Below are 27245 nucleotides of genomic sequence, written 5' to 3' on the forward strand. Positions count from 1 at the left end.
TAGACCACAAGGGAGTCTGATGGGGTGTAAATTCCTCATACCAGCTCTAAACTGGACTGGGAAGACTGGATTCCAGTAAGATGAATAGTATCTTACTGGAATGGTTGAAGCTCACACCCTTTACAAAGGCATGGCATGCAGGTCAACTGGTCAAGAAGTGGAGTACATACATAATTTAAACATTTCAAAACCAAATTTAGAAAAATGTAAAAAAAATAATAATAATAATTCGAGTTGTCTAAACTTAAACATTTATAAGTTCTAACAAAACATCTCCTTTTGATAAACAAATTATCCTAGAAAATTGCCTATACTTTTATATTGAATCTCATAACGGAAAACCGTGATTTCTGGCTTGACGCTCGCGGAACCGGTTTGACAGCCGCAGAGGGTGTTGGGAAATGTGGTTTAATAGCTCCCTCCGTTTTGCGGGCTTCTTGTTCGCGTCCCGCAGATTCGCGCGTGAGGGGGGCGTGCCCGTTTGGGTCGAACTGCAGCAGCTTCCGCCCTGTGGCGTCACACATGTAGCACAACATGGCCCCTGCCAGCCGGGCTGTTGTTGTGGTAGCGCTCTCACTCTTGTACCTGTGCCGGGCGATTTTCTCCACCGAGTTCTTCTCCACTCTCACTTTATTCAACAACGACCTCCACAAACAGGGATGCAGCTCGCTGTCTGAATGGGAGGACTACGCTGCTGACTGCGGTAAAGTCTGCCTTTTCGCTGTTACTTTGCCACGTCCTCTCTGATACAACTGTCACTTGGACCCGGCTAGCCCAACCGTTTAAAGGCTAAGGTTAATACGCCAATAACAGCAAGCGGTGACAGCTCGAAGGGATCATTAAGAGTAGCCTTTCCTGCCTCAAAAATAGTCTTTTTTTCCGCCAAATATGAAAGAAAACAGAGTTCAAACACAGGAAGTGGAGTTCAAGTGTAAATAACTGTAAAGAAACTTAAAAGTGCTTATCGAAAAGCTCACTTCAGTCAGCAAACTGTATGTTTTACCTTAAACAAAGGGAAGTAAACCATACTCCAGCCAAAGAACGCGCAATTTAATATCGCCTTCTGCAGCAGTAAAATAAATATTTAAAGAGGAAAACTGAAAAGTTTCTTATAATTACAATGTCCTTTCGCTGCATTCGGCATGTCAGTAACTCACCACTTCTATAATTAGACTGACCAAAGCTTGTTGCAATAACTATAACTGAGCTAAAAACCTATACAACGTGTGAAAAAGACATTTTAGTTCATTGAAATATTAATTAAAACTAGAATTCTGAACAAAAAGACAATCAACTGTAAATGTGTTACTTTCACTTGCTTAAAAACAAAAATAAAAAGGAACTGACGTAAATTTAGTTACATTTGTCATTAAAGTGTTTTGTGTTCAATCGACTCTTAGTTGATTTTTGTTTTTTCCCTACAGTCTTTAGTTTACCAATACAAGCCTTTCATCTCATAGCCTGTTTAGATAGTTAAATGTAAGGAAAAGCAATGCGTCACCTGACTGGTTTGTTTTGCATGATGGCACGTCTGACTTTAGAAGAAGCTAAGATAAAATCAGTCTGTATGTAGATGAAATGCTTGTTTACTTTAACGCAGCCTTTAAATTTGGCAGGTTTTTTTGTAAATGTTGCTGCAGGCTCGCAGTAGCCACCTCATCTCTCTCTAGCAGCAACACCTGCAATATGCAGGGGCGAGTCCTAAACATGAGCCCAGCATGTACTCCACTAAGCTTCATTATTTAAGCTACATACATTATAAGCTACATTATTTTTATATATAGTATAATAAAAAAAAAAAAGATATCTACTGATAACATGTGAAAATTGATAATAGAAAAATGTAGCACGTTACATTACATGTGAACTCAATGTGCTTAACATGCAATATAAGGCCCATTAAAAATATACAAGGGACCACTAAGAGCCTGATCTGCTGGCTGCTGGGGGAAAATGTTATGTTTGATACCAGTTAAGAGTCGCAACAGCTGAATACAGGCGTGTAGAGATGGGGATTTTCTTACCTACAAACCAAACCAAAGAAGCTTTGCTATACTGCTGAAGGAAATTTAGCGGAATTGTAGCAAAAATATTGTTTAGTGCTTTTAAAAAATGTTTCTTGTTTTCTCAAGCATAAAAATATTGTTTTTCTTCATCTAGTGTCCATATTTAACTGAAAATTAAGGTAATGGAGACTGATATGCTGAACAATGCTTACATACGTTCTCATACATCCAAGAAAAAGCCTATACGCAGACCATTAAAAAAACAACTTTAAATGCTACTTTAAATCTTTACCTGCATAGTTTGTGTGTGTGTTTCTTCAGTTAGATTCACTAAAATGTCAGAATGCCTTTTTGTATTTGGAACGTGTACCAAACAAACATTCTCTTTGCCCACGTTTAGTTTGTTGGAATTATTACGGACACCTCTTGTTTTCCCTGTGTCACTGCATTTAGGACAGAAATAATGAGAGATAATATAGTTGTACAAGTTGAAATAAACAGATTCTTAATGATTTGTGAAATATGAACCATGACATTGTTTCTTAACTTTTCACAGTGTTTTGCTTGCTTCTGATTCAATCAGCAGATTAAGTCAGATTCAGTTCTTCTCACTGAAGGGCTCAATATGGTGGTTGCTGTTACTGTGAAAATTACACCTAAAATGTACAAAACAAAGTAAAATAACACAGCGGCTTTACACCCCTAAGTTTACAATGAACCATGCTGCAGGCTCTTTTTATATGATGGACAAAAATGGTTGTGGTTAGTATTCATTTTGTACATTTGCAGCACTTAAAGACTGTCACATGCACATCATCGATCATCGTCTTATGATTTAAAGCTTTTGCCTTTTGGTCTGAGGGGCTCCGAAAATGTCCTTGAGAGCACTTTGTAACAGGCTTCATGAGTTTGGATTTCAGTGTGTGTCAGGTCAGGTCTGCTTAACTTCTCAGATATTTTTCTTTCTTTGAAACTTTACAATGTTTAATACGATTTAAAAGACATAGTAGCTTAATGGTCTGAAATACCCTGCCATTATGAACCGTTTTGTTTCCAGTGATAAATACTTTGAATCTTTGTCTTTTCAGAGTCTTCAATTTTACAGTTGGAAGACCCAGACTGTGAGGAGGGAAGCAACCCGCCCTGCGAGTCTGTGTTCTCACTTAATGCAGAGAAGATCTTGGTGAGATTTCAAACACTAGTCTAGATCTAGAGCAGCCATGGCCTGTAACGGTTTCCTTTAGCGTTAAAAAAAAAAGAAGTATAGTATAGTATATATAGTCAAGGTTAAACCACAAAACACAGGTGTGTGTAAGCAGTTTATAAACCTTTTGAAATCTGTGTTCTAATGTTTTTTATGTTTTTTCCAAAGCAAGACATTCTGGTTATGTTTGAGTTTTACACACATTTTCTGTTCAGAGAGAAATAAAAAAATCTTAAGTTTCAGTGTTGATCAGATACTTAAGTTCACAGTGATGGGTGTGGTTGCTTTTGGTGCTTACACATGTAACCACACCCTAAGGTGCTGTTGGAGTGTGATACTGACACCCTATAATTCACCTCTATGTCACTGCTCCAGTGTGTGAAAATAAATGTACACTGCAGGGCTTCAACTTACCATTTAAAAAGGCCCAAATTTAATGACTTGGTGAATTGTAATAGAATGACATTCACTGATTGTAGTGATCATATTGGATCTATGTACTTAACGACCCCCCCCCCCCCCCCCCCCCCCCAAAAAAAAAAAAATGCAGTTCCTATGCATGAAAAAAAACCCGAAGAGTACGGCACAGCTCATGGTTGGTGCTCTCCACCACAAGCTGCAAGATAGCCTTTTGGGGTTGGTGAAAGTGGTTAGTGAGTTGACAGACACGATGTCTGTGCTAAAGACGTGACACACACACACACACAAAATTGCAGGTGGCATGCTAGGTGCAGAAGCAACTGAAGACAAACCTGATCTAAGGAATCTGTGATGAAGGCTGCAAGATGTTTAGAATCAAAATTTCTTTTTTAGGGTGTGGGGTGGGAGTAGTGCAGTCCCACAGTTTTATGTTAGGTGAGATTTGATAAGGATCCCCAATAAAAGGAATGGGGCAAGTGCATGCCTTGTCAGTTGCCTTGTAAAATGCTGCCGCAGCAACATTTCCATGCTGTCCAATTTAGATACAGTAATTCAACTGCAGTGCTGCCGTTTGGGTTAACATAGCAAATACAAGATGGAAAAAAGGAAGCATTGTTGTTAATGCAGTAGTTTATTTTGCACATCGAGTCTTGAAATTCCTGTATGTGCTAAATTTCCAGTTACAGGTCTACCTTGAAATCTTTATGCCTGCATTTGGAATTTGAAATAAAAAGTTGCTGAGTTGTTCTCTGTTCAGCAGTAGATAATTCCTCAGAGTAACCCTGAGATATTCAGCAGGGCACTTAAAATTGCTCGTAAAAATATCCTTGAAAAAGCTGTTAACAGTTATATTGAAAATGTCATTTTACGCAAGTTGTCAACACGTTCTAAAGCTCTCCAATGAACTGAAAACACAGGTGTCGACAGCATTTAAGTGTTGTCTTTTATGTTTTTTCTCCACTCAATCGAGTTGCCTTCACACAGGAAGGAAATGATTATTTTGTGCCTCTCTTGACATTTCTAATTTCTCCTTGTCTTTTTTTTTTTTCTTCTTGTCGCCATCTCTTACAGAATCAGGCCAAATTGTTTATAGAACAGAAAAAAATACCTTTTCCTGTAGATAACCAAAACACAAATGAAGAGCTTGGTAAGTCAGCATGTTGTTCAAATGCTGTTCAAACACCTGATTGATGCAGCTAAAATTTAGCTTTTCATTGTCACTTTTTCTGTCATTGCAGCTATAGGTTATGTTCTCATAGGCAATGGACTTTATGATGAAGCCATTAAACACTTTTCACTCTTACTGCAGGTATGTGTGTGCATACATGTTACCCAATACGGCTCTGCAATAATTACCTTTCAGTTAACCTTTGAGAGATGTAGAAATTCTTTTGATGCCAAACAAAACACCTTTCTTTGCGTATTCTGAACATTTGTTCTGTTTGATACAGGGTGACCCAGAGCTGGTCAGTGCCATCTACGGGAGAGGGATAGCTTATGGGAAGAAAAGTCTGCAGGTAAGTGGCAGCTGTAGAATTCAGCACCAGTGTAAGACTTTCTCACCTACAAATATGAGTCAAACATGTTGCTGGTTTTAAGCGAGCCTGTTGTCTATAAATTAAGCAATTGAATGGATCTTCTACATATTGAACCTTTTTATATGATGTTTTTGTTGTCTGGATTTCTACCTGCCCAAGAACAAATGATGCAAATTAGCATGTGGCTAACTGGTTGAAGTGTGTCTTTCCTGCAACAACCCAAAAAACTACAAAGCAAATGTTTCTTTCCCAGGATTTATTTTCCTTTTATACCATCTCACATTTTTATGTATTATTTTGTTGCACTTTGAAAGGTGCTGTAATAATAAAATTTACTTATTTATTTACTAGCCATTAAAAAGCATTTAAAGTGGGCCACTGGTTATAAGCAACCTTACTGGTGACCTGATATCCAAGTGGTGAAAGCAGAGAGCACGTTAAACTCACAGGTCAATATCTCTTTGTGTGCATGTGCATCTTCACTGTCGCTTTCCACTAAAAGAAACAATGCTACAAAATGAGCTTAAAAAGCAACTTTTCTTGTATTGTGGGATACAAGTCTCAGTAGCAGAGGTTTCAGATGTAACCGCTCTTGTTATTTCCACAAAGAGATGAGGAATCTGTGAACGCATCTGAGGAATACTGCTTTCAGAAAGAGGGAGGACTGTTTTACACTCGATGTGAGATCTTCCTTCTATCCTCGAAAAATTCGAGGATAGAAGTCCCTTAGGCAATAGTCACACAGGCCCAGAGACCTATTGGCAACCATCTGGACAGGAGAACTTACATCAGGAAGGCATAATTTCCCTAGAGGTTGCCAGGAAATATGTAAATGATTATGCATGAAAGATATTGAATTAAAATGTAAGTAAATAATGTTTTACACCTAGTTTACTAGGATGCCCATCATAACTCCCAGCCTCTGAAATGTTTAAAGAGCCTGTAACCAGAGCAGATTCTTTTTAAATTCTTTCACTATAATCTTTGGGAAACAACTGTCTGCAATGACTAAATAGGTGAATCAAAACAAACACTACTAATATTCTGCTTTCAGTGTTATGCAAAATGGTTTTTAATGCAAGCTAATCTGTGATTGAAGCATAATTTAATGTTGCAAGAAGGGAAATAAACCAATAATATAGTGTTTTCATTACTGAAGCAGTTATCCATCTGCATATCATCTTAGTCATAATATATTTATGAACTGTCGTAAAAGATCATCAAAGGCTGTGGCTTAGGAGGTAGAATGAGTCCTCCACTAATAGGAAGGTCAGTAGCTCTCTGCATATGTAGAATAAGTCCTGTGTGAATGTAGACTTTATAAATACAATCCACTTATGATATTTACTTGGGAGAGAATGTTGCTGGTATTTTATCAATGTGTCAGAAACACTATTCACTACTGTGCTGTGAGGGACTTAAACTTCAAGCCCGATGACTCATACTTCAGACTGTGCACACACACTTTGTTTAATGGACATCCTTTATTTGCATTTTTCAGATGTTGAAATATATTTATTCCTATTCTCGTTTTATGTTCTGCTAAATTGTTCTGAAAATCAGATTTAAAACAATTCTGATCTCCGCTGAGTTCGGGCTGCACAGAGAGTTGCTGTGTGGATGTGTTTTGTTGGACGCCTTTGGGGAGGTTTGTGGGTTTCGTTTTGGTTTATTTGTCCTTAAATAAAAAGAATCCTGTATTTTGTTGACAACAGCAGTTTCAGGTAAATGCAGAGTGATTCAGTGTGACATTCAGTGAATGCCAATTCAGTCTGCCAGGATGCTGCGGTTATGGTAGTCTGCCCTCCAGAATAGGGGGGAGAAGAAAACTGCTTAGAGTAGTTTTTGTGTTTGGTGTTGTTTGTGGCTTTGTTCCAAGTTTTGTGCGCAATATGTTAACGTTTACGTCAACAAAATGTAAGTGCCTCTCTCCTCTTGTGTGTCCATGCCAGGATATAAAGAATGCTGATTTGGCATTGTACGAGCTCAACAGAGTCATCACCCTCGAGCCCAGCTGGCCTGAGGTCTACGAGCAGAGAGCAGAGGTGAGAGGTGACTCTGTGCCAAATGTGATCTATTATTAGTGTTCCTCAGCACTGATTTATTTTATGGCTTTCAAGTACTGCAACAAGCTAAGACAACAACTGTTGGTAGCAGTATAATTGAACTGATTACATGTAGTTGCCTTCCTCCTGTTTTGTAGCTAATTTCTCTGCTTCTAATTGTCAAGTTTCGGATTAATTTTGAGCTTTAATGTCTAATCAAGCAGTCAGAAGTTGTACCAAAGCGAATTCGTGTTCCATGAACTTTTTAGGTTCAGTTTTGAAGTGGAGTTGGTGACTTTTAAAATGCATCGAGCTGTGTTGTTTTGGTTTTTTAGACTAGAAAATACATCACAGCCAAATGAAAAAGATCTGCAGTCAGTGAGTCATCAGCCAGACATAAAATGTGAATGAGCTACAAATGTGCTCCAAGCAATCAGTCACCTCTCTCCAAGTCTGATGAGCTCCTCCTGCTTTGATTTTCTCCCAAATGATTTATCTTGACTATTGAAGTTGGATCAGTTTGGAAAGCACAGAGTTTTTTTAATCATAAAACATCATTTGCATTATTCACAAATAACTACCCCAAACAGGTTTTGTAGATTTCATCTGCTTTCACACACACTGCATCCTGGAACTTTTCTAGGCATTACCCAGCAAGATATACTTGATAATGCAAATTAGCCTGGCAGCTTCCTACTGCAAAGTCTCTGTGATATCCGATTATTTTGATGTAAGACTAGAGGATATTGAATTCGCAGCTAGCGAGCTGCTTTGCCTCCTGGACATTTTACTTAGCCTGCACCTAAACCACACTGAGTTTTTTCAGAAGTGAGAACGTGCCAGGCACAGACTACATCCTGTTGTGCACAACATATGAGAAATGGTGTCTTTATACGAGTCTGATTCTCTCAACATGTTCAGAAACCGCTTGAAACACATCCTCAATAAATGTCAGCAACTTTTCATATAATCATGGTTACTGATGAAGGCGATCTCTTTATATTTGGACAACACATAGAAGTAGTGAATGTCATCGGTCACATTTGGAGCAGCTGCCTTTTACTACAAATAATCGACAATGCATTGTCATTTTGAAAGAGGCAAAATATAAATTTTAAAGTGAATTCAAATAGGTTTTAAGCTACAGTATAGCAAATAATATTAGGCAACAGCAATATTCAATAACAGTTGGGCACATAAACAGTCACCAGACATGGTTAGCGTTGTGGCAACTCTCACAAGATTAAAGAAAAGAATTCCCCCACTGCAGGTTTCACTCTGCTGTTTTATTTACCATTTCCTCTTTGGGACTTTTATACCATTTGAATTTAAACACAACGCAGTGAAAAATGTAAATAAAAACAGAATTAAATGCTTTGCAAATCTCAAAAACCACAAACCATATTTTATTACCAGTAGAGCATAGAAAACCTAACAAATGTTTAAACTGAGAATAATATTAGTTTACATTGTGTTTGATGGCAGCAACATCCCATGTCTCTAAAAAAGCTGGGAAAATGTCATGTTTATTGTTGTGTAGCATTCCTCCTTCTTTTAACAAGAGGCTGTAATCCTCTGGGAACTGAAGCAGTCCCGAGTCCAGATGTGTCAAATGTTTTCAGTTGGTGAAAGGTGTGGGCTGCATGCCAGTTCAGGACCTGGACTCTTTTTACTATGAAGCCATGCTGTTGTATTAGCTGTACTGTGCAGTTTAACATTACCTTGCAGAAATATGCAAAGCCTGTCCTGAAAATGATGCCATCTTTTGAGCACTGCAGTGACTGAATCATGCCTGTTTTTCATGAAATAAAAACTACAAACTTATCTTTATTCCCCAAAAATGTTCTTTCGATGCAGTGTAAAAGCAAAGAAAATAATTCAGTTCATCAGTATTTTGCAACAATAAAATTAAGAAGATGAAACGTGTAATTCGGTGCTTGTGTGTTTAGATCCTGTCTCCTCTGGGTCGCATCAGTGAGGCTCTGAGTGACCTGACAAAAGCCATCCAGCTACAGCCCTCAGCTCGTCTCTACAGGCACAGGGGAACGCTGCTCTTCATTTCAGAGGTTTGACAGTCAGATGCAGCATGAACGTACATATATGCCTGTATGTTTCCATGCAATGACTCTGTGCTTTGCTCTCTGTTCAGGACTATGTGGCCGCTATGGAGGACTTCCAGCAGTCTTTAGAGCTTAAGAAGAATCAGCCTATTGCCATGCTGTATAAAGGCCTCACCTTTTTCCACAGAGGCATGCTCAAGGTGAGCTGTTCACCGTCTCATATTCCCAGTATGGCCTTGTCCATATCAAAGATAAATAAACAGTGTGATATCACTCACTGGTTAATGAATTACTGTTTGGAAGACTCGTGGCCTCCACCATCACATTTTATTGTAACCATATATGACCACAGATAATGACATAGTGCACTGATTAGCTGGTTTTGTTAGCAAAGTGTATCTCTAATTCTTGTTATAAGGAGTATGGATTCCACTGTATGTTATAGCATTATCAAACTTGACAGTCTGGAGTTTTGCTCTTGTTTTTTTTCTACAATCAGATATATCAGAATTTGTCATATCAGAGTTTTTGTTGCACAAACATCTTGTTAGTGCATGATTACACCTCATTTGTGTATCCTGTCTATATTTATCTTTTCACTTTTAATTACCAAGATATTATTTGAGTCAACAACATCAAAGAGGATTTAATTTAATGCAAACGAACAGGGTCGTTCTCAGCTCGCTGCTGGAAACACAGTCACAGAAATGCATTCAAATGTCAGCTGACTGTTTGGGTTTTTTTGTTTGGGGGGGGTTGTTTAAATATTATATTTGCGACTTACAGTGTCAGGAGATGAAGGGAAGGAGATGAATAGCTTAATACAAGCTCAAGCTTATTGGGTTTCATGCATATTGTGTTCTAAGCTTGTCTAAATTTCTGCAGATTTAACTTATTTACATATATGCAGCTGTGAAGCAGATGGAACCACATGCTTTGGTAAAGTTATTCAATTTGCTTTAACAAAAGTCAACTTTGTTAAAGCTGACTTTTTTTCATTTTCTTCCTGGCCTCTCTGACGGATGAGATTGTTGCTGTGTCATACCAGAGTTTTCTGCTAGCTGTTTGTTGTGCTTGGTGATGTTTAGCACATTCATGCTGAAAGTGTCTCTTAATGCTGGGGTAGCTGCTTTCGTCTTTGATAAAATCCGCTGTGCACCACAAGGGAAGTAAAAATGGTAGATGAATGATAAGACGTTGCTTCACATCTAATTAGTATGTTATTTTAAAGTCTGCCCGAGCCAAGTGCATTTTTATTTCCCACACACTGACTAATGTGTGCAGAGCAGCACTTGAATCTGCAGGTATTCATCTACAAGACGTGTAGATGCTAAACATAAAGTATTTCCTGGGGGAATCCCAGCTGCAGCTCCTGCAGGCAGCTGACAGTTAACTGCAAACAACAACATTAGTGCTTTTAATGATAGTTGCAAATGTGATTGTAGAAATATTTGCTTACTCTAGATGAGAGAGTTGTGCCCATTGGTGGAATCTGCTTTTTATTTGCATGCTATGCACTAAGGTTGGACGATATGTACATTTTTTCTAACTGACATTCATCAGTCCCATATGTGACGATAGGCGATATATCTGCACAGGCGACTTTTTGATGGGCAGAGCAATGTAGTCATGCACGGACTGTTTTGCACGTTTAGAACACAGAAGAAGTCCAAACTTGGAGGAACTAGTTGTCCAAAAAAATTGAAAGTCGCCAATTTTGGATTTCTTTGGCTTTAAACTGGATTAAAGAGCCAAACCTGAGGATGTAACCACAACCACCGCTTGTGCAGATGTATATTTAAATAAAATGTTTTGTTTCCTATTTCTGAACATAGGCTGCTGCCTTTCTTTCTTTCTGTTATGAGTTTGAGTAAATAAATCGCTCCATTTGGGGGCAGTCTGAGGAGGGTGCATTTGCTCCCAGCTGGAAGAGGGTGACGTTAAAACAGCCCTTTTTTTTTTCCATTGACTGCTTCTTTTAGCTTCAACTGACATTATTAGCAAACCTACTCATGGGCAAATAAATAAATATCAGTGAAAGGCTCAACCTATCATCGATGGTTGATAAATTTGTCCAACTGTCCAACCTTACTTGGCTGGACCAGGCTGAAATATCTGAACAGTTCTTAGTTGGCTTTCTATGGCACTTGGTGTGAATAGTCACACATGGTGTCTGATGAGCCCCTGTCTCAGTCTATCTGTTGCATCACTATGATACTGATTTCTTAAATATCTCAGTTGGATGGCTTGCCACAATATTTTGTGCTAAACACCTAAAACTATCAGCATTACTGTCACCTTTGCTTGTAAAGCTAGGACTGTAATTATAGTAAACAGTTTAACTGTTAAACTAAGTGTTAAACAGTTACTGCTAAACTCCAGCATTTAGCCATGTCCACACTGGGGTTACATAAGACAAAATCTGAATGTGTTAAAGTTCTGAACCACCTGCTGACTCAGAATTTCTGGTCTGCCGTGTTCCTTAATGCATTTCCTCTCAACTGTGTTGTCAATGTATGTGAAAGGTTGCTTTTTTCTTTATCAGGAAGCCATTGAGACCTTTAAAGAAGCACTGAAACTGAAGTCTGACTTTATAGATGCCTATAAGAGCCTCGGACAGGCCTACAGGTACAGGCACTCTGCAGCATGCTTTCTTACTCCATGCATAAATGCAGGACGTCACTTTGACATAGGGTATTTAGCCAAATATCAACAGTTGCTTTTCCTCTTCCTTTTCCCAGAGAGCTGGGTGACTTTGAATCAGCCATGGAGAGCTTCCAGAAAGCCCTCATGCTGAATCAGAACCACATCCAGTCTCTCCAGCTCCGTGGCATGATGCTGTACCACCATGGCTCTCTGCAGGAGGCCATAGGCAACTTCAAGGTAGAATTATCCACAACGAAGTAAAACAGGCTGTCCTTACACCCCTCTCTGCAATTTTAGGAATTTTTAATTTACACAGGGTTTGCTAGCAGCACAAGGAAAGAAGTGGTAATGGATTCATATGCAATGTAATTCTCTTGTTTTCCTCAGAGGTGTCTTCAGTTGGAGCCTTACAACGAGGTGTGTCAGTACATGAAGGGGCTGAGTCACGTGGCCATGGGGCAGTTTTACGAAGGCATCAAAGCTCAGACTAAAGTCATGTTGAACGACCCTCTGCTGGGGCAAAAAGCCAGCTCTGAATACCTCAAAGTTAAATACCTCAGAGGTGGGCCTTTATATATACACACACACATGCATACACATTATGACTGATCGCAGATAAAGAGAAGAATGCTGATTCAAGATCAGTCTTATTTTACAGGGTACATAAAAAGTCTGCTCTCCAAGTCAGAGCTCTGCCTACAGGATAAACTGGCAGATGAACAAACCTCAGAAACCAATGACTGGGGTGATTTATGGCAGCTACAACTGTCAGCTTATAAGACTGCCGCTAACATGCTTAGGATACCACGTGACACCTGGAGACTTCCTATAGAGTCCATTCAAGACATGTTTTCAAAGAACCTAGAGCACAAGTTCAGGCATAGGTGTGCAGTCTATTACAGAATCTATACTGAATGCATTATTAGGGCCCGAGCACTGACAGTGCGAAGGCCCTATTGTATCTGCTCCGTTTCTTATTATTATTATTATTAGGGCCCGAGCACTGACAGTGCGAAGGCCCTATTGTATCTGCTCCGTTTCTTCTTCTTCTTCTTCTTATTATTATTATTATTCAGGCAAAACAAGGGCCTTTTTGAGGGCCTAAACATGCTCAAAAACTCATGAAATTTTGCACACATGCCAGGTCTGGTGAAAAATTTTGTATTTTAATGGTTTTACATATGAGCACTGGGAAATGGCTCTAGAGCGCCACCTATGCCTTGTTAAATGCAGCCCTACGACCACATCATTTGAGCTACATGTATGAAATTTGGCACACATGTGTACCATGTCAAGACGAACAAAAAAGTCTGTTGGCCCATTGACGCAAACCCAACAGGAAGTCCGCCATTTGGAGGTGAATGCGACATTTTAACTCTAATTTTGCCATTTCCATGCCTCGAACTTTTGCGAACTCCTCCTTGGGATTTGGTTGTATAAGTTTCATCTTTGGTCAGTGTCAACTACACACCTGGGCCATGTTAAATTGCGGAGCTTTTGAGTTTTCGTGATACGGTGAGGCCGTGACGCCACGGCGAATTTTGATTACTCGCCATGAAAATCTTATTCCCTCTCATTCTGTCATACATTGTCCGATCTGGACCAAAGAGCACACATATGATAAGGCTCCAACCCTGAACATTTTTCAACTGCCATATTTGACATCAAGGACAGCGCCACCTAGTGGGAAAAGGAAATGTCATGTTTTAAACTTTGGGGTACAGTATTGTGATGGGTGACATCTGGAGCCTCAAATTTCTCCAGGAAAGCCTTAAGGAGTTGGTCTTGGGTTACAGTGAAAACTGTGAGTTTTTGCAAAAGGGTGTGACCCCGAAAGCATGGCGAACTTTGATGTCTCGCCATGAAGAAACAAATTAGTATAACTCAATGAAATTCAGTCTGATCAGTACCAGACTTTACAGGCATGATGTCAGACCCGCCCTGAACAGATTGATGTCCCCATTGTCAGCAATTCGTGGAGCGCCACCTAGTGGCAACAGGAAATGTCATGGCTTTAATTTTGTTGTACTGATTTTCACAGGTTCATCGTGGACACCTCAAAAGCGGTGAATATCACCATCAGTCCCTCATGATGCTTGACTGCGAAAATTGTGACTTTAAACTTAACGGCGCACCCTGGTGGCAACGCGGTTCACCATGAAAGATGAAGTGGCTTTTGAGGGGCTTGGAAAGTGTAAAAAGTCTTGAAATTTGGCGCACACCTCCAATGTGCTCAAGGCTTTGTTGGTATGTGATCATTTTCATTGAATAGGGCGAAATGTCTCCACAGCGCCCCCTACAAAAATTCAAAATAACAGCCCCTTCTCTGTGTTTCATCTATGAGTCTGAAACCTGGTAAGCTTATGGAAGATATCAAGATGTACAAAAAAGTCTCTTGGAGCAACATCCCAAATCCAACAGGAAGTCAGCCATTTTTAAATTAATGTGTAATTTTGGCAACATTTTCCCCTCCTTTCAGGCCTCGTACTTTGACGAACTCCTCCAAGGGATTTCATTATATTGAACCATTCTCCAGTGTGTGGATTCTAAAGACCTTTGTGATGTTAAATTGCGAAGCTTTTTACGTTCAGGGAAACGGGGTGGTCATGGCGGCACGTGAATGTCAATCACTCGCCAAAAAGCAGTAATCTGCTGTCACTCAACAACACAAAGTCCAATCTCTCCCAAACGTCGCAGGCGTGATGAGACTCGACCTCGGAAATGTTTGTTATGCCCTTTGTCAATAATGGTTATGGCGCCACCTAGTGGGACGACTATAATCATAATTGAATGAGATGAGATGTTAGCTGGTGGTTAAATGCATGAATTCCATCAATGTGACATCAGATCGGACGTGATGGTTGTAAGTGTTGAGCGTGGCTCGACGCGCCAGGGTGCGAGGGCCCTCATAACGCTGCTTGCAGCTTTAATTATTATTATTATTATTATTATTATTCAGGCAAAACAAGGGCCTTTTTGAGGGCCTAAACATGCTCAAAAACTCATGAAATTTTGCACACATGCCAGGTCTGGTGAAAAATTTTGTATTTTAATGGTTTTACATATGAGCACTGGGAAATGGCTCTAGAGCGCCACCTATGCCTTGTTAAATGCAGCCCTACGACCACATCGTTTGAGCTACATGTATGAAATTTGGCACACATGTGTACCATGCCAAGACGAACAAAAAAGTCTGTGGGCCCATTGACGCAAACCCAACAGGAAGTCCGCCATTTGGAGGTGAATGTGACATTTTAGCTCTAATTTTGCCATTTCCATGCCTCGAACTTTTGCGAACTCCTCCTTGGGATTTGGTTGTATAAGTTTCATCTTTGGTCAGTGTCAACTACACACCTGGGCCATGTTAAATTGCGGAGCTTTTGAGTTTTCGTGATACGGTGAGGCCGTGACGCCACGGCGAATTTTGATTACTCGCCATGAAAATCTTATTCCCTCTCATTCTGTCATACATTGTCCGATCTGGACCAAAGAGCACACATATGATAAGGCTCCACCCCTGAACATTTTTCACCTGCCATATTTGACATCAAGGACAGCGCCACCTAGTGGGAACAGGAAATGTCATGTTTTACACTTTGGGGTACAGTATTGTGATGGGTGACATCTGCAGCCTCAAATTTCTCCAGTAAAGCCTTAAGGAGTTAATCTTGGGTTACAGTGAAAACTGTGAGTTTTCGCAAAAGGGTGTGACCCCGAAAGCATGGCGAACTTTGATGTCTCGCCATGAAGAAACAAATTAGTATAACTCAATGAAATTCAGTCTGATCAGTACCAGACTTTACAGGCATGATGTCAGACCCGCCCTGAACAGATTGATGTCCCCATTGTCAGCAATTCGTGGAGCGCCACCTAGTGGCAACAGGAAATGTCATGGCTTTAATTTTGTTGTACTGATTTTCACAGGTTCATCGTGGACACCTCAAAAGCGGGGAATATCACCATCAGTCCTTAATGATGCTTCAGTGAGAAAATTGTGACTTTAAACTGAACGGCGCACCCTGGTGGCAACGCGGTTCACCATGTAAAATGAAGTGGCTTTTAAGGGGCTTGGAAAGTTTATAGAGGCTTGAAAATTGGCGCACACCTCCAATGTGATGAAGGCTTTGTTGTTATGTGATCATTTTCCTTGAAGAGCGCAAATTGGCTCAACAGCGCCCCCTACAAAATTTCAAAACATCAGCCCCTGCTCTGTGTTTTATTTATCAGTCTGAAACCTAGTAAGCTTATAAGAGATATCACGATGTACAAAAAAGTCTCTTGGAGCAATATCCCAAATCCAACAGGAAGTCAGCCATTTTAAAATTAATGTGTAATTTTGGCGACATTTTCCCCTCTTTTAAGGCACCGTTCTTTGACGAACTCCTCCAAGGGATTTCGTCACATTGCCACGATCTGCAGTGCATGTAATCTAAATACCTTTGTGATGTTAAATTGCGAAGCTTTTTACATTGAGGGAAACCGGGTGGTCATGGCGGCACGTGGAGTTTGAATCACTCGCCAAAAAGCAGTAATCTGCTGTCACTCAAAAACACAATGTCCAATCTCTCCCAAAGGTCGCAGGTATGATGAGACTCAAGCTCGGAAATGTTTGTTATGCCATTTGTCATTAATGGTTAGAGCGCCACCTAGTGGGACGACTATAATCATGGTTGAATGAGATGAAATGTTAGCTGGTGGTTAAATGCATGAATTGCATCAATGTGATATCAGATCGGACGTGCTGGTTGTAGGGGTTGGGCGTGGCTCGACGTGCCAGGGTGCGAGGGCCCTCATATCGCTGCTTGCAGCTTTAATTATTATTATTATTATTATTATTATTATTCAGGCAAAACAAGGGCCTTTTTGAGGGCCTAAACATGGTCAAAAACTCATGAAGTTTTGCACACATGCCAGGTCTGGTGAAAAATTTTGTATTTTAATTGTTTTACATATGAGCAGTGGGAAATGGCTCTAGAGCGCCACCTATGCCTTGTTAAATGCAGCCCTACGACCACATCTTTTGAGCTACATGTATGAAATTTGGCACACGTGTGTACCATGCCAAGACGAACAAAAAAGTCTGTGGGCCCATTGACGCAAACCCAACAGGAAGTCCGCCATTTGGAGGTGAAGGTCACATTTTGGCTCTAATTTTGCCATTTCCATGCCTCGAACTTTTTCGAACTCCTCCTTGGTATTTGGTTGTATAAGCTTCATCTTTGGTCAGTTTCAACTACACACCTGGGCCATGTTAAATTGCGGAGCTTTTGAGTTTTCACAATACAGTGAGGCCGTGGCGCCACGGCGAATTTCGATGACTCGCCATGAAAATCTTATTGCCTCTCATTCTGTCATACATTGTCCGATCTGGACCAAAGAGCACACATATGATAAGACTCCACCCCTGAACCTATTTCAACTGCCATATTTGACATCAAGGACAGCGCCACCTAGTGGGAACAGGAAATGTCATGTTTTACACTTTGGGGTACAGTATTGTGATGGGTGACATCTGCAGCCTCAAATTTCTCCAGGAAAGCCTTAAGGAGTTGGTCTTGGGTTATAGTGAAAACTGTGAGTTTTCGCGAAAGGGTGTAACCCCAGAAGCATGGTGAACTTGAATGTCTCGCCATGAAGAAACAAAACAGTATAACTCAATGAAATCCAGTCTGGTCAGTACCAGACTTTACAGGCATGATTTCAGACCTGCCCTGAACAGATTGATGTGCCCATTGTCAGGAATACGCAGAGCGCCACCTAGTGGGAACAGGAAATGTCATGTCTTACACTTTATTTTACTGATTTTCACAGGTTCATCATGGCCACCTCAAAAGCGGTGAATATCACCATCAGTCCTTAATGATGCTTCAGTGAGAAAATTGTGACTTTAAACTGAACGGCGCACCCTGGTGGCAACACAGTTCACCATGTAAAATGAAGTGGCTTTTGAGGGGCTTGGAAAGTTTATAGAGGCTTGAAAATTGGCCCACAGCTTCAATGTGATGAAGGCTTTGTTGTTATGTGATCATTTTCCTTGAATAGCGCGAATTGGCTCCACAGCGCCCCCTACAAAATTTCAAAACATCAGCCCCTGCTCTGTGTTTTATTTATCAGTCTGAAACCTAGTAAGCTTATAGGAGATATCACGATGTACAAAAAAGTCTCTTGGAGCAATATCCCAAATCCAACAGGAAGTCAGCCATTTTAAAATTAATGTGTAATTTTGGTGACATTTTCCCCTCTTTTAAGGCACCGTTCTTTGACGAACTCCTCCAAGGGATTTCGTCACATTGCCACGATCTGCAGTGCGTGTAATCTAAAGACCTTTGTGATGTTAAATTGCGAAGCTTTTTACATTGAGGGAAACCAGGTGGTCATGGCGGCACATGGAGTTTGAATCACTCGGCAAAAAGCAGTAATCTGCTGTCACTCAAAAACACAATGTCCAATCTCTCCCAAAGGTCGCAGGTATGATGAGACTCAAGCTCGGAAATGTTTGTTATGCCATTTGTCATTAATGGTTAGAGCGCCACCTAGTGGGACGACTATAATCATGGTTGAATGAGATGAAATGTTAGCTGGTGGTTAAATGCATGAATTCCATCAATGTGACATCAGATCGGACGTGCTGGTTTTAGGTGTTGGGCGTGGCTCGACGTGCCGGGGTGCGAGGGCCCTCATAACGCTGCTTGCAGCTTTAATTACTTATTGTTTTAACAAAAAAGGAAACGGACAGTTATATTTTAGATTCTCCAAAACGTCACAGTGCTTGTTTTTTTTCATGAATTTTTCATATTTTCAAATGTTCAGAGTTTCTTTGAACATTGGAGGCTTTCATTAGAACAATTGTTAAAGTACAAAGTTGAGGAAACAAGGGGGAGTGACATGCAGCACAGCTGAGCTAAAGGCCACCAGATGTGACATACAGAGGAGTATTTCCAGTGTATTACTTTTGCATTAAAGAATAGCATTTTCTTCTGATTTAATTTTCAGGAGAACTATTGCATTGTTAAAAAACCCAGGAATGTTAGAATATGATGGGCTTTTTTAAAAAAAACAAACAAAAAAACCCCAGGAAATTAAGGCTTCTCAAAGTCCCCCTGGTTCATCAGAAGAAAGCATTCATTCAGTCTCATTTGTGCTTGTGCCCTTTTTTTGTATTATTTGGCCATGATAGACTCTTCTGTATACCTTAACCATGCTTTTTCTTTATTTTTAGCATTAGTATCCTTTGACCTAAACCACCACCTCATAATGCACCACCTCTGGTCTTTTTACTTGTCACATAAAGGTCCTGTTTACTTGATTTCTTCCAGAGTACTCTCGTTACCTGCACTCCCACCTGGATATCCCAGTAGCAGAGTACAACGTGGACCAGGACTTACCGGGAAACTTTAAGAACCACTGGGCCAAGAACCTGCCTTTTTTAATAGAGGACTATGAAGAACAGCCTGGCCTGCAGCCACATATCAAGTGGGTTTGTGGGACTGTTAACTCTGACCATAACGATCAACTGTAATGATGCTGCGATGATGAAGTGATTAATCTAGCTATTCTTTATATAAATGTCAAGCTTTTTCTGAGGCCAAAGCAGAAATTATTGTGACAGATTACATTTGTTTTCACATTTCAATCTGAATTTAATTTAGGATGCCCTACACTTCACCTTAAGTCTGTCATCATAAGAAAATCTAGGAAAATCAGGACCATCATAACTGTGGTTTCCTGAGCTTCAGTTTGTAGAAGTTTTCATGAGCTAAAGCACGAGGCAGCGTTTTGTGGTTCAAAACCAACACCTGCCATGTTTTCCATATGACACGAAAGCTCCTGTGTTCATCAAGTAGATGTTTTTATGCATGCATGTCAGCAGGCTCAAACTACTTCATCTGTTTTGTGATATTGTAGAAGGTTGACAGCCAGTGTCTAGGAAAAAAATGTGCGTTTCATGAAAGCCTTATTCTCCACGTCTTTCTGGTTGGCAGAGACGTGCTGCCACAGAACTTCGACAGCTACAGCAATGAAGTTCAGAAGCTGATCTGCACGGCCGACCATCTGGGGGCACTCATGCAGTACGACACTCCTGGTTTTCTACCCAACAGAAGAATACATAGAGGTACCACCGAGACAATGCCACAGTTTGAAAAGATCATCAAGTGTTAACAAGAGCCTAAAAATAAAGAGCTGTCTGTGCTTCTTCAGCCATGGGATTAGCAACCTTAGAGGTAATGCAGGCCATGCATCGGACATGGAGCAACTCCAAAGTGCGAGTCAATGGCAAAACCAGGCAAATGCAGTGGAGAGACATGTTTGACATAGCAGTCAAATGGAGGAGGTGAGAAACACGGTGCAACTTTCACAGAATAAAAAGGACTTTGTACCAAATTTATATGACATCACTCAGGTCAAATTTATGGAGGCACCATTATATGTTTGACATCTGTATTTCCATTGGAAAAGAGTGGCATAATGCAGAGACTGTAGGGAATTAATTTTGCCGTCACTCTTTTAAGTGCATGTTTGGCTTGGACCGACGTTAATGAGTAAAACACCTAGAAAAATGTTTCTTTCTCATTCCACAAGAAATTGGGTGTGGTGAAGAGGAACTATGGGATCCTAATTATCTCCAGGAAATGACTCTAAAACTGAAAACTGATGGAATAGGAAGGAGACAGATGCTGACATATGATGTTTCAACTGTCCTGCATTGCAAAATGAAGTCTAGACTGAAGCTGACACATGGCTTAAGTTTCTGAGGTTTTTACCGTGTGAGCACTAGAAAGTACTCAGCAGTCAGGTCGTTTTTCACATTTCACTGTGGTTTACTTATCCTGGTAACTAGCCTGTTCTCACCAATTCTGTCCAAATTCAACAAGTCACTTTCCCACTAGAGTGTTTGATGTGTGGTTAATTAGATTGCAGTGTTGAAACACTAAACGGGCCTTTCCTGTACTCGTAGGATCGCCGATCCAGACCAGCCAGTTTTGTGGTTAGACCAGATGCCTGCCAGGAGTCTCAGTCGAGGCTTCAACAATCACATCAACCTCATCAGGTAACAACTTGGCCTCGAAGACGGCGTCAAACACTCTCATGGGTTATAGGACTGAATTTCCATATGGCCTCACCTTGTAGTGCGGAAACATTTATTTCAATTTCTTGGAATATGATGTATCTCTATCATTCTGTTCCCTGTGAGAGCCTCATTCTGAGAAGCTCCTTGAAAAGTAGTATATTGAGGTCTGTTTTTTCCCTCTTTATTTGTCCAGGGGGCAAATTATCAACATCAGATACCTTGCCTACTTTGACAACATACTTGACTTCATCAAAGACAGAATACTGGTCTACCACGGGTAAAACCTGAATCACAACTCCAATGACTTTGCAGAATTCCTTGAAGCATCATCTATGGCTTAATTGTTCTTGCAGTGTTCTTGCTGTTTCTGTAACCAACATGTTCTTATTGTCTGTCTCAGGGCGTACAACCCCAGAGGCCTCCTGGAAGTCCGCCAAGCTCTAGAAAATGTGAATAAAGTAGAAGATTTGCTTCCTATAATGAAGGTAAGAAGGATATGAGAGAATCTAGTTCAGGTTGCACTCAAGGATTCAAGTGGATATTAGTTTTAGTCTACTAGTAACACTAGTGATATTCATTACTTCCCAGTTTTGTGTGTGAACTTATATCTATAGCCTAGATATGGAGCCTAGATCTATATGCTGTTGATCCAAAAAATCACATCAAACATGACTGACAGAAACTGAATTAGAAAAAAACATAAAAGTTTAAACACATGTATTACATTTTTCTATATTAAATTTAATCAATATTTGGTTGTCATGTAGTTTAAAATATATTTTAATATTGATGAATGTTTGCCCATAAGAGACCTTTTAAAGCAGCACAACATCCTGTTTTGTTTTTTTTGTGGATGGGTGTTTTCTTTTTGTTTTTTTGTTTGGTGTGTTTGTTCCTGAAGCAGTTCAACAGTAAAACCAGAGATGGCTTCACAGTCAACTCGAAGGTGCCGAGCCTGAAGGACCCTGGGAAAGAGTACGATGGCTTCACCATTACCATCACTGGAGACAGGTGCAATCTGCCGTTCTCTGTGTTCAATATTCTAAAACAACACTTTCATCAACACTAACAGTTCATATAAAAATAAATATAAATATTTGAACAGGGGAATAATAATCACAAGGATCTCCTAGAAGGTATATTTCATGAACAGTAAAGTATTTACATACGTAGGTATGTATACAAGACAAAGGTCAATCAAAAGGTGCTAAGAATATTCTTCTTGTGCACAGATAAGGAGCAGTAACTGTCAGAATTTCACGTTTTACAATCAGCATTGGGAGCGCTGGATTTTTGTGCAGCATGCTTGTAGTTTTCTTTCACATTAATCATGCTGTGCAGCATCAGTTTGTCCCAAATCTTAAGGAGTCCAAGCCAGACCATTTGCCAGAAATGAACTGAATTAGAATTATTCAGGTCATTATAATAATAATAATTATTATTATTAGCCATACCTGCACAGTTGTCTCTTTCCACTGGTACTATTCATCATTTGTAGCTCCCCGTGACTTTGTCCTTTCACTTTGACTGAAATCAAATTTTAAAAATGGCAGAAACAATGGGAATTTTGTATCTCTGAAAAAAGTGACTACTTAAAAAAGGAGGGCAGTTGAAATTTAATGTTTTCATTTAATATGTGCAGACTCATTACTGCAAAAACCAGTAACACCTGTTTTTTAACATGTGCTCCACAGTTGTTAGGTAGATGCTTTACAAGTCTACACACATAACCAGATATTTCCAAGTTTTACCCTCTGAAGTGTTTTTTTTTCTTTTTTTTTGTAAATTTTGTTTTATTTCAGGGTGGGAAACATGTTATTCTCTGTAGAAACGCAGACAACTGAAGAGCGGACGCAGCAGTACCAGTCAGAGATAGAGTCCATCTACAAAGACCTCACTGCCAAAGGAAAGGCATTGATGTTATCAACCGAACTCGGGGTAAGATTCCTGCTGGTAATAGAAAGCAGATGGTGGTGCAATGTGAAATATCCATTTCTGGACAGCTTTAAGTAGATGACATCTTAAGTTAACAAAGGATGTTCCTTCCTCTAAAGCAATACCTGCAAATAAAATGTTGTTTTTGTGTTCGAGCTTTGGTTCTAGTTTTTTTCTTGCGGTTTCATATCTCTGATATTGTCTCTAGTGTCTGGGGTTTGGACATTTGGCAAAAAGATTTTTTTTATTATATATTTTCTGAAGAATAAATAGAAAATATTTACAAGTTGAATTCCGTTTTAAGCAGTATCTAGCAAAAAGGTTTTGTATCGAGCTAGAAACATGGTCACAGCTGCAGGAGAACAGATGGAGCTGTCAATATCAACATAAAAACACATTAAGTCGTATTTATTATTTATTAGAGTAGCAAGGCTGTTTACAATTTCTTTGCATAAGAGATAAAAGTCACTTTAGAAAAGACAAGGCAGTGTTCAAAAGCAAAACAAAACATAGGCCTCATGTCTGTTTTTTCCTCAGCGTCTTCCTCTCCCCTCTTATTCCCCCTCTGGTCCTCTCTACTGAAATCACGTATTTTACTTGTCTAGACAAGCAAACTATGAGTAGAACTGATTAATTCTCTGTCACTGTTGGATTTAGCTGAGTTTATTTGCTGCCATTCATTTTTGTTGATGGTTTTCTGTCAAACTGCCGGAATAAACAGAACAAACCATTCAAGCAGTTTGTCTTGATTAAAAAATCTGTGCCGGCAGCCTACCGTGACTTGTCTGCTAATTTATACAGACAGCACAACAGTGGTCCTGACTAAACAACTAACAAACAAGAACTAAACAGGATGTTCTCACTCCTCTGTAACAGAGACCTGGAACAATGTGAACATCCCTCCTGGCTTTCGCTCTTTGTTCTGTTTTATTAAGTCTGCAGCCTTCTCTGCTTTCACCCCGTTTAAGATAAACCGTAACTGAAGACAGCACACAGTGCAGCAGAGGTCACGACTACATTAAGCCTTTGTTCACAACTGTACAGCTGATTCTGTGATGATCTTTGTTCTTTCAGGATGCAGATGCAGTGTGTAACCTGATCCTCTCCTTGGTTTATTACTTCTGCAACCTGATGCCGCTTTCCAGAGGATCCAGGTAATTTCAAAGTCAAAACAGCCCACAGGTGCATTGTGAAGCATTTCTACATTTGAATGATAAATGGGAGAGAGAGTTTCTTTGTAGCTGTCATCTTAGTTTGGAAAAAATCCCAGAAACAATGGCCTAGTAAGACTGAAAGATAAATGCAGGATAATAATAATGTTATTTTAGTCTGCGGTCTTGAAACTTGAAACTCTTGAAACATGTCAGAGGAAGTATTCAGCTAATGAAGCATCACTTTCTCCTCAGTGTGGTGGCTTACTCAGTGGTGATGGGGGCACTGATGGCCAGTGGGAAAGAGGTCATTGGTAGGATCCCAAAAGGAAAGGTAAATTAATGTGAATCTTACTTCAGTAGAAGAATATATAGCAAGTTTTTATTGACTTAACACTAATTCTGTATGACATTTGTTATATATGGAAGTAATGCATAGGACCAAATGCAATTTTTTAGCAGATAATTAAACATTTTAAAAGTAATATTTTAAAAAATGGGTAACAAAAATTTGAAAGCTGTCTATTGTTATTTACACTGGTGCTTACTCTACCATATGTTATGTAAGATTACATTGCTTATACGGTCTAGAATGTGTTTCTAGGTCTTAAGTCGTGTTTAAATGAGCACTATGTACATGTAGGTGCTGATTTACCTGGTACAGAAGGACTGCATACTTCATGATTTCCTCTTGCAGGAGTGGTGCAACATTCAGAGATTCGTTTTTTTGGTGATTTGTGGTCACTTCATCTTCTGTACAATTTTGGACCATCATCACTTCAGCCAAAGTCCAGATGGTTTCAGTGGTCCAGAGTGGCAGCAGAGCAAAAGTTCAGTCTTCAAAATAACATATAATCAGACTGGAAAACCTTTTCCTCATAAGAAGGAAAAATCATTAGCTCTGCACCAACTTTCTTGATGACATATTTGATAACAGTCCAGGAATAATCAGTTTAAATCCGTTTAGTTCTTTTTGCCTGATTAGTGATGACATCAGTGTCTGCTGCCTTCACCCGTTTCTCATATGTTGACTAATAAACATGTTTAATTAAACTTCAGGTCATAGTTTTCTTCAACTTTGCAGTGCTTTTTTGTTGCTTACTTTAATAATTAGAGATTACAAGTGCTGGGATGTAGCCGCTGAATTGAAAGTGGGCCAGGGGTCAGTCCTTGTCTAAAATCAGATGTGGTCTTTCGTCTATGATACATCCTGGTATCGCTGATCTCTGTCTCCTGCCGTTTACTGCATGTAAGAGAGGATTGTTTGCGTTCCTTGTTCGTGTTCAAGTAGAGAGTGAAAGCAGGTGTCTCACAGATGGTATGAACAGTTGGCAGCCCTGCTGTGTTTTTCTTCATATTGTTGCTTTTTAAGGAATTTTCCAAAACCCTTCATGATTTAGTCTGACCACATTGGAAAGAAAGCGGGCTTCTCATTTTTGCTACACAGCATTTAACTTCTATAAAGTTATCTGTCAATTTTTAGAAAAGCTTTCTTTCTTTGTAAATCTGCACTGCAAAGAAAGAGCAGGAACTGTGGCTTGTTTAACTTCAAGTGTGTCTTGGAAAGCATGGTGCTCAGGTTTATTTACACGTGTCTTTATTTATGGAAATGTGGCCTTCGCTTCAACTACTCTACCTATCCTTTAAGCTGGTTGTGGTTGTGTGGGAGTTGGGGGGGGGGGGGTGTTTGTTTGTTTTTGCTTGATTTAAATATATATATATATCTTTTCAGCTGGTAGATTTTGAAGCCATGACCACACCCAGTCCAGATAGCTTCAGTAAAACAGCAAAGAGCTGGATGAATCTCAAGAGGTACAAAGAGTAATTATTTCTCTGGTGTGTTATTTGTCTGCTTCAGAGGCACATTATCTGACATTTTCTCTTCCTCTCTAGTTTACCAAGTTGGTACCAGAGTCTTCCATCTGTAGCAGAGTCCTTCCCGACAACCAGAACAATGATTGAGGTCCTCAACACAGACTCATCTTCACATTGTCCAAAAAAGTCTTAACATGACTTGTGCACTGCAGAGAGGTCTGTTTAGGAAAGTCTTAATAATAAAGCTCCTGCACTGGGTAGAACCTAAGGGACCGTCATCTTCTACATCCCAGTCAACACTGGACTGAGATCGGCAAAAAACATCTCGGCACAATTAATTAGGGATTAATTATTTAAAATGTAATAAGGGTTTTGGCAAAGTAGTAGTGTGAGCTCTTTTTGAACCTTGAAGGAAATGAAAGGCTTTTAATGCAAATTCATGGGATTGCTTTACTCTTTAAAGAGGTGACCTCTGTTTTAATTTACCAAAAGTTGATCTTACTGTTTTATCCAAATCTTTGTTGCCTGTTGTTTCTCCTTAAATCCATGTAAAAACTCAGCTTCTACTTAAGAAACATGGTTTGAAGGGTTTTCAGAAATCTTGGGTTGACATGCTAAGTCACCTCTGTGCCACCTGTTTTAAGTTCTTCAACCTCTGTTGTCAGGCAATTCAGCATTTTTCTTTTCTACTTCTTGTAGCATAATTTTAACTCACAGCACTCTAAGGATAAATTTAGGTGCTTTTGTTATTACTGACCGATGTTAATTTCTTAGATCCACACTCTGTGTTTGTGGAAACGATACTGGATGGTGAAAGCAGGATGTTTCAGTTTGTTTGGGATGCAGAAGAGATTCTGTTCACCTTTGCTCTTTCTCTGCTTTATAGGCCTCGTGCCTCAGACACCCAAAGCACAACCAACGCCATCTGTCCATCGGTTGGTATGAACAAGCTTTCTTTGCAGAGTCATGCCGAAATCTCTACAAATCTCTTACTTTAGGTTACCAAGAATGTGAAATGGCACTTTCTGGTTTTATTTAACATTAAAGATTGTAATTGGCACTTTAAACATTTTTTGTTAAACCACTGCTGTGCATGCACACAGAATCCAACCTTTCAGCAGAGAATGAGTCTGGGGGGTTTTAAAAATATGGAACAAATTTTTCAGGGCTATTGTTTGTCAGCACTTGAGCAAATATGATTTCTTTTATTATTTTCTTTTTTTATGATGAATAACAACAGTCAGAGATTTTAGAGAGCTTTCAGAGCCATTTGGTGCTTTTTGAGTAAAATATCAAACATTCACCAAATCTGCAGTTGTCTTGTCGTTATCAGTTTTGAATCTACCAAAATTACA

At 39.7% G+C, this 27245-nt stretch overlaps 1 protein-coding gene across 2 annotated transcripts; it reads left to right on the forward strand.

Annotated features, from left to right (window-relative positions):
* The first annotated feature begins 495 nt into the window (after positions 1–495).
* On the forward strand, positions 496–27200 carry ttc13 (tetratricopeptide repeat domain 13). Of its 2 annotated transcripts, none has more exons than XM_085133015.1 (23): positions 496–703; positions 3095–3189; positions 4702–4777; positions 4869–4939; positions 5082–5147; positions 7121–7213; positions 9163–9279; positions 9363–9473; positions 11819–11901; positions 12015–12156; positions 12307–12481; positions 19236–19392; positions 19902–20032; positions 20119–20251; positions 20876–20968; positions 21183–21266; positions 21390–21474; positions 21891–22000; positions 22792–22927; positions 23999–24078; positions 24331–24409; positions 25808–25887; positions 25969–27200. In XM_085133015.1, exons 1-23 carry the CDS (start codon positions 535–537, stop codon positions 26081–26083), a joined length of 2481 nt encoding a protein of 826 aa, XP_084989141.1. In that variant the 5' UTR covers positions 496–534; the 3' UTR covers positions 26084–27200. The 2 variants fall into 2 exon arrangements, with proteins under 2 accessions (XP_084989141.1, XP_084989142.1); XM_085133016.1 differs by having other exon boundaries at positions 21894–22000.
* Positions 27201–27245: the final 45 nt, after the last annotated feature.

The sequence above is a fragment of the Neolamprologus multifasciatus genome, chromosome 15 (assembly GCF_963576455.1).
Source record: "Neolamprologus multifasciatus chromosome 15, fNeoMul1.2, whole genome shotgun sequence".
In the NCBI taxonomy this organism is placed as follows: domain Eukaryota; kingdom Metazoa; phylum Chordata; class Actinopteri; order Cichliformes; family Cichlidae; genus Neolamprologus; species Neolamprologus multifasciatus.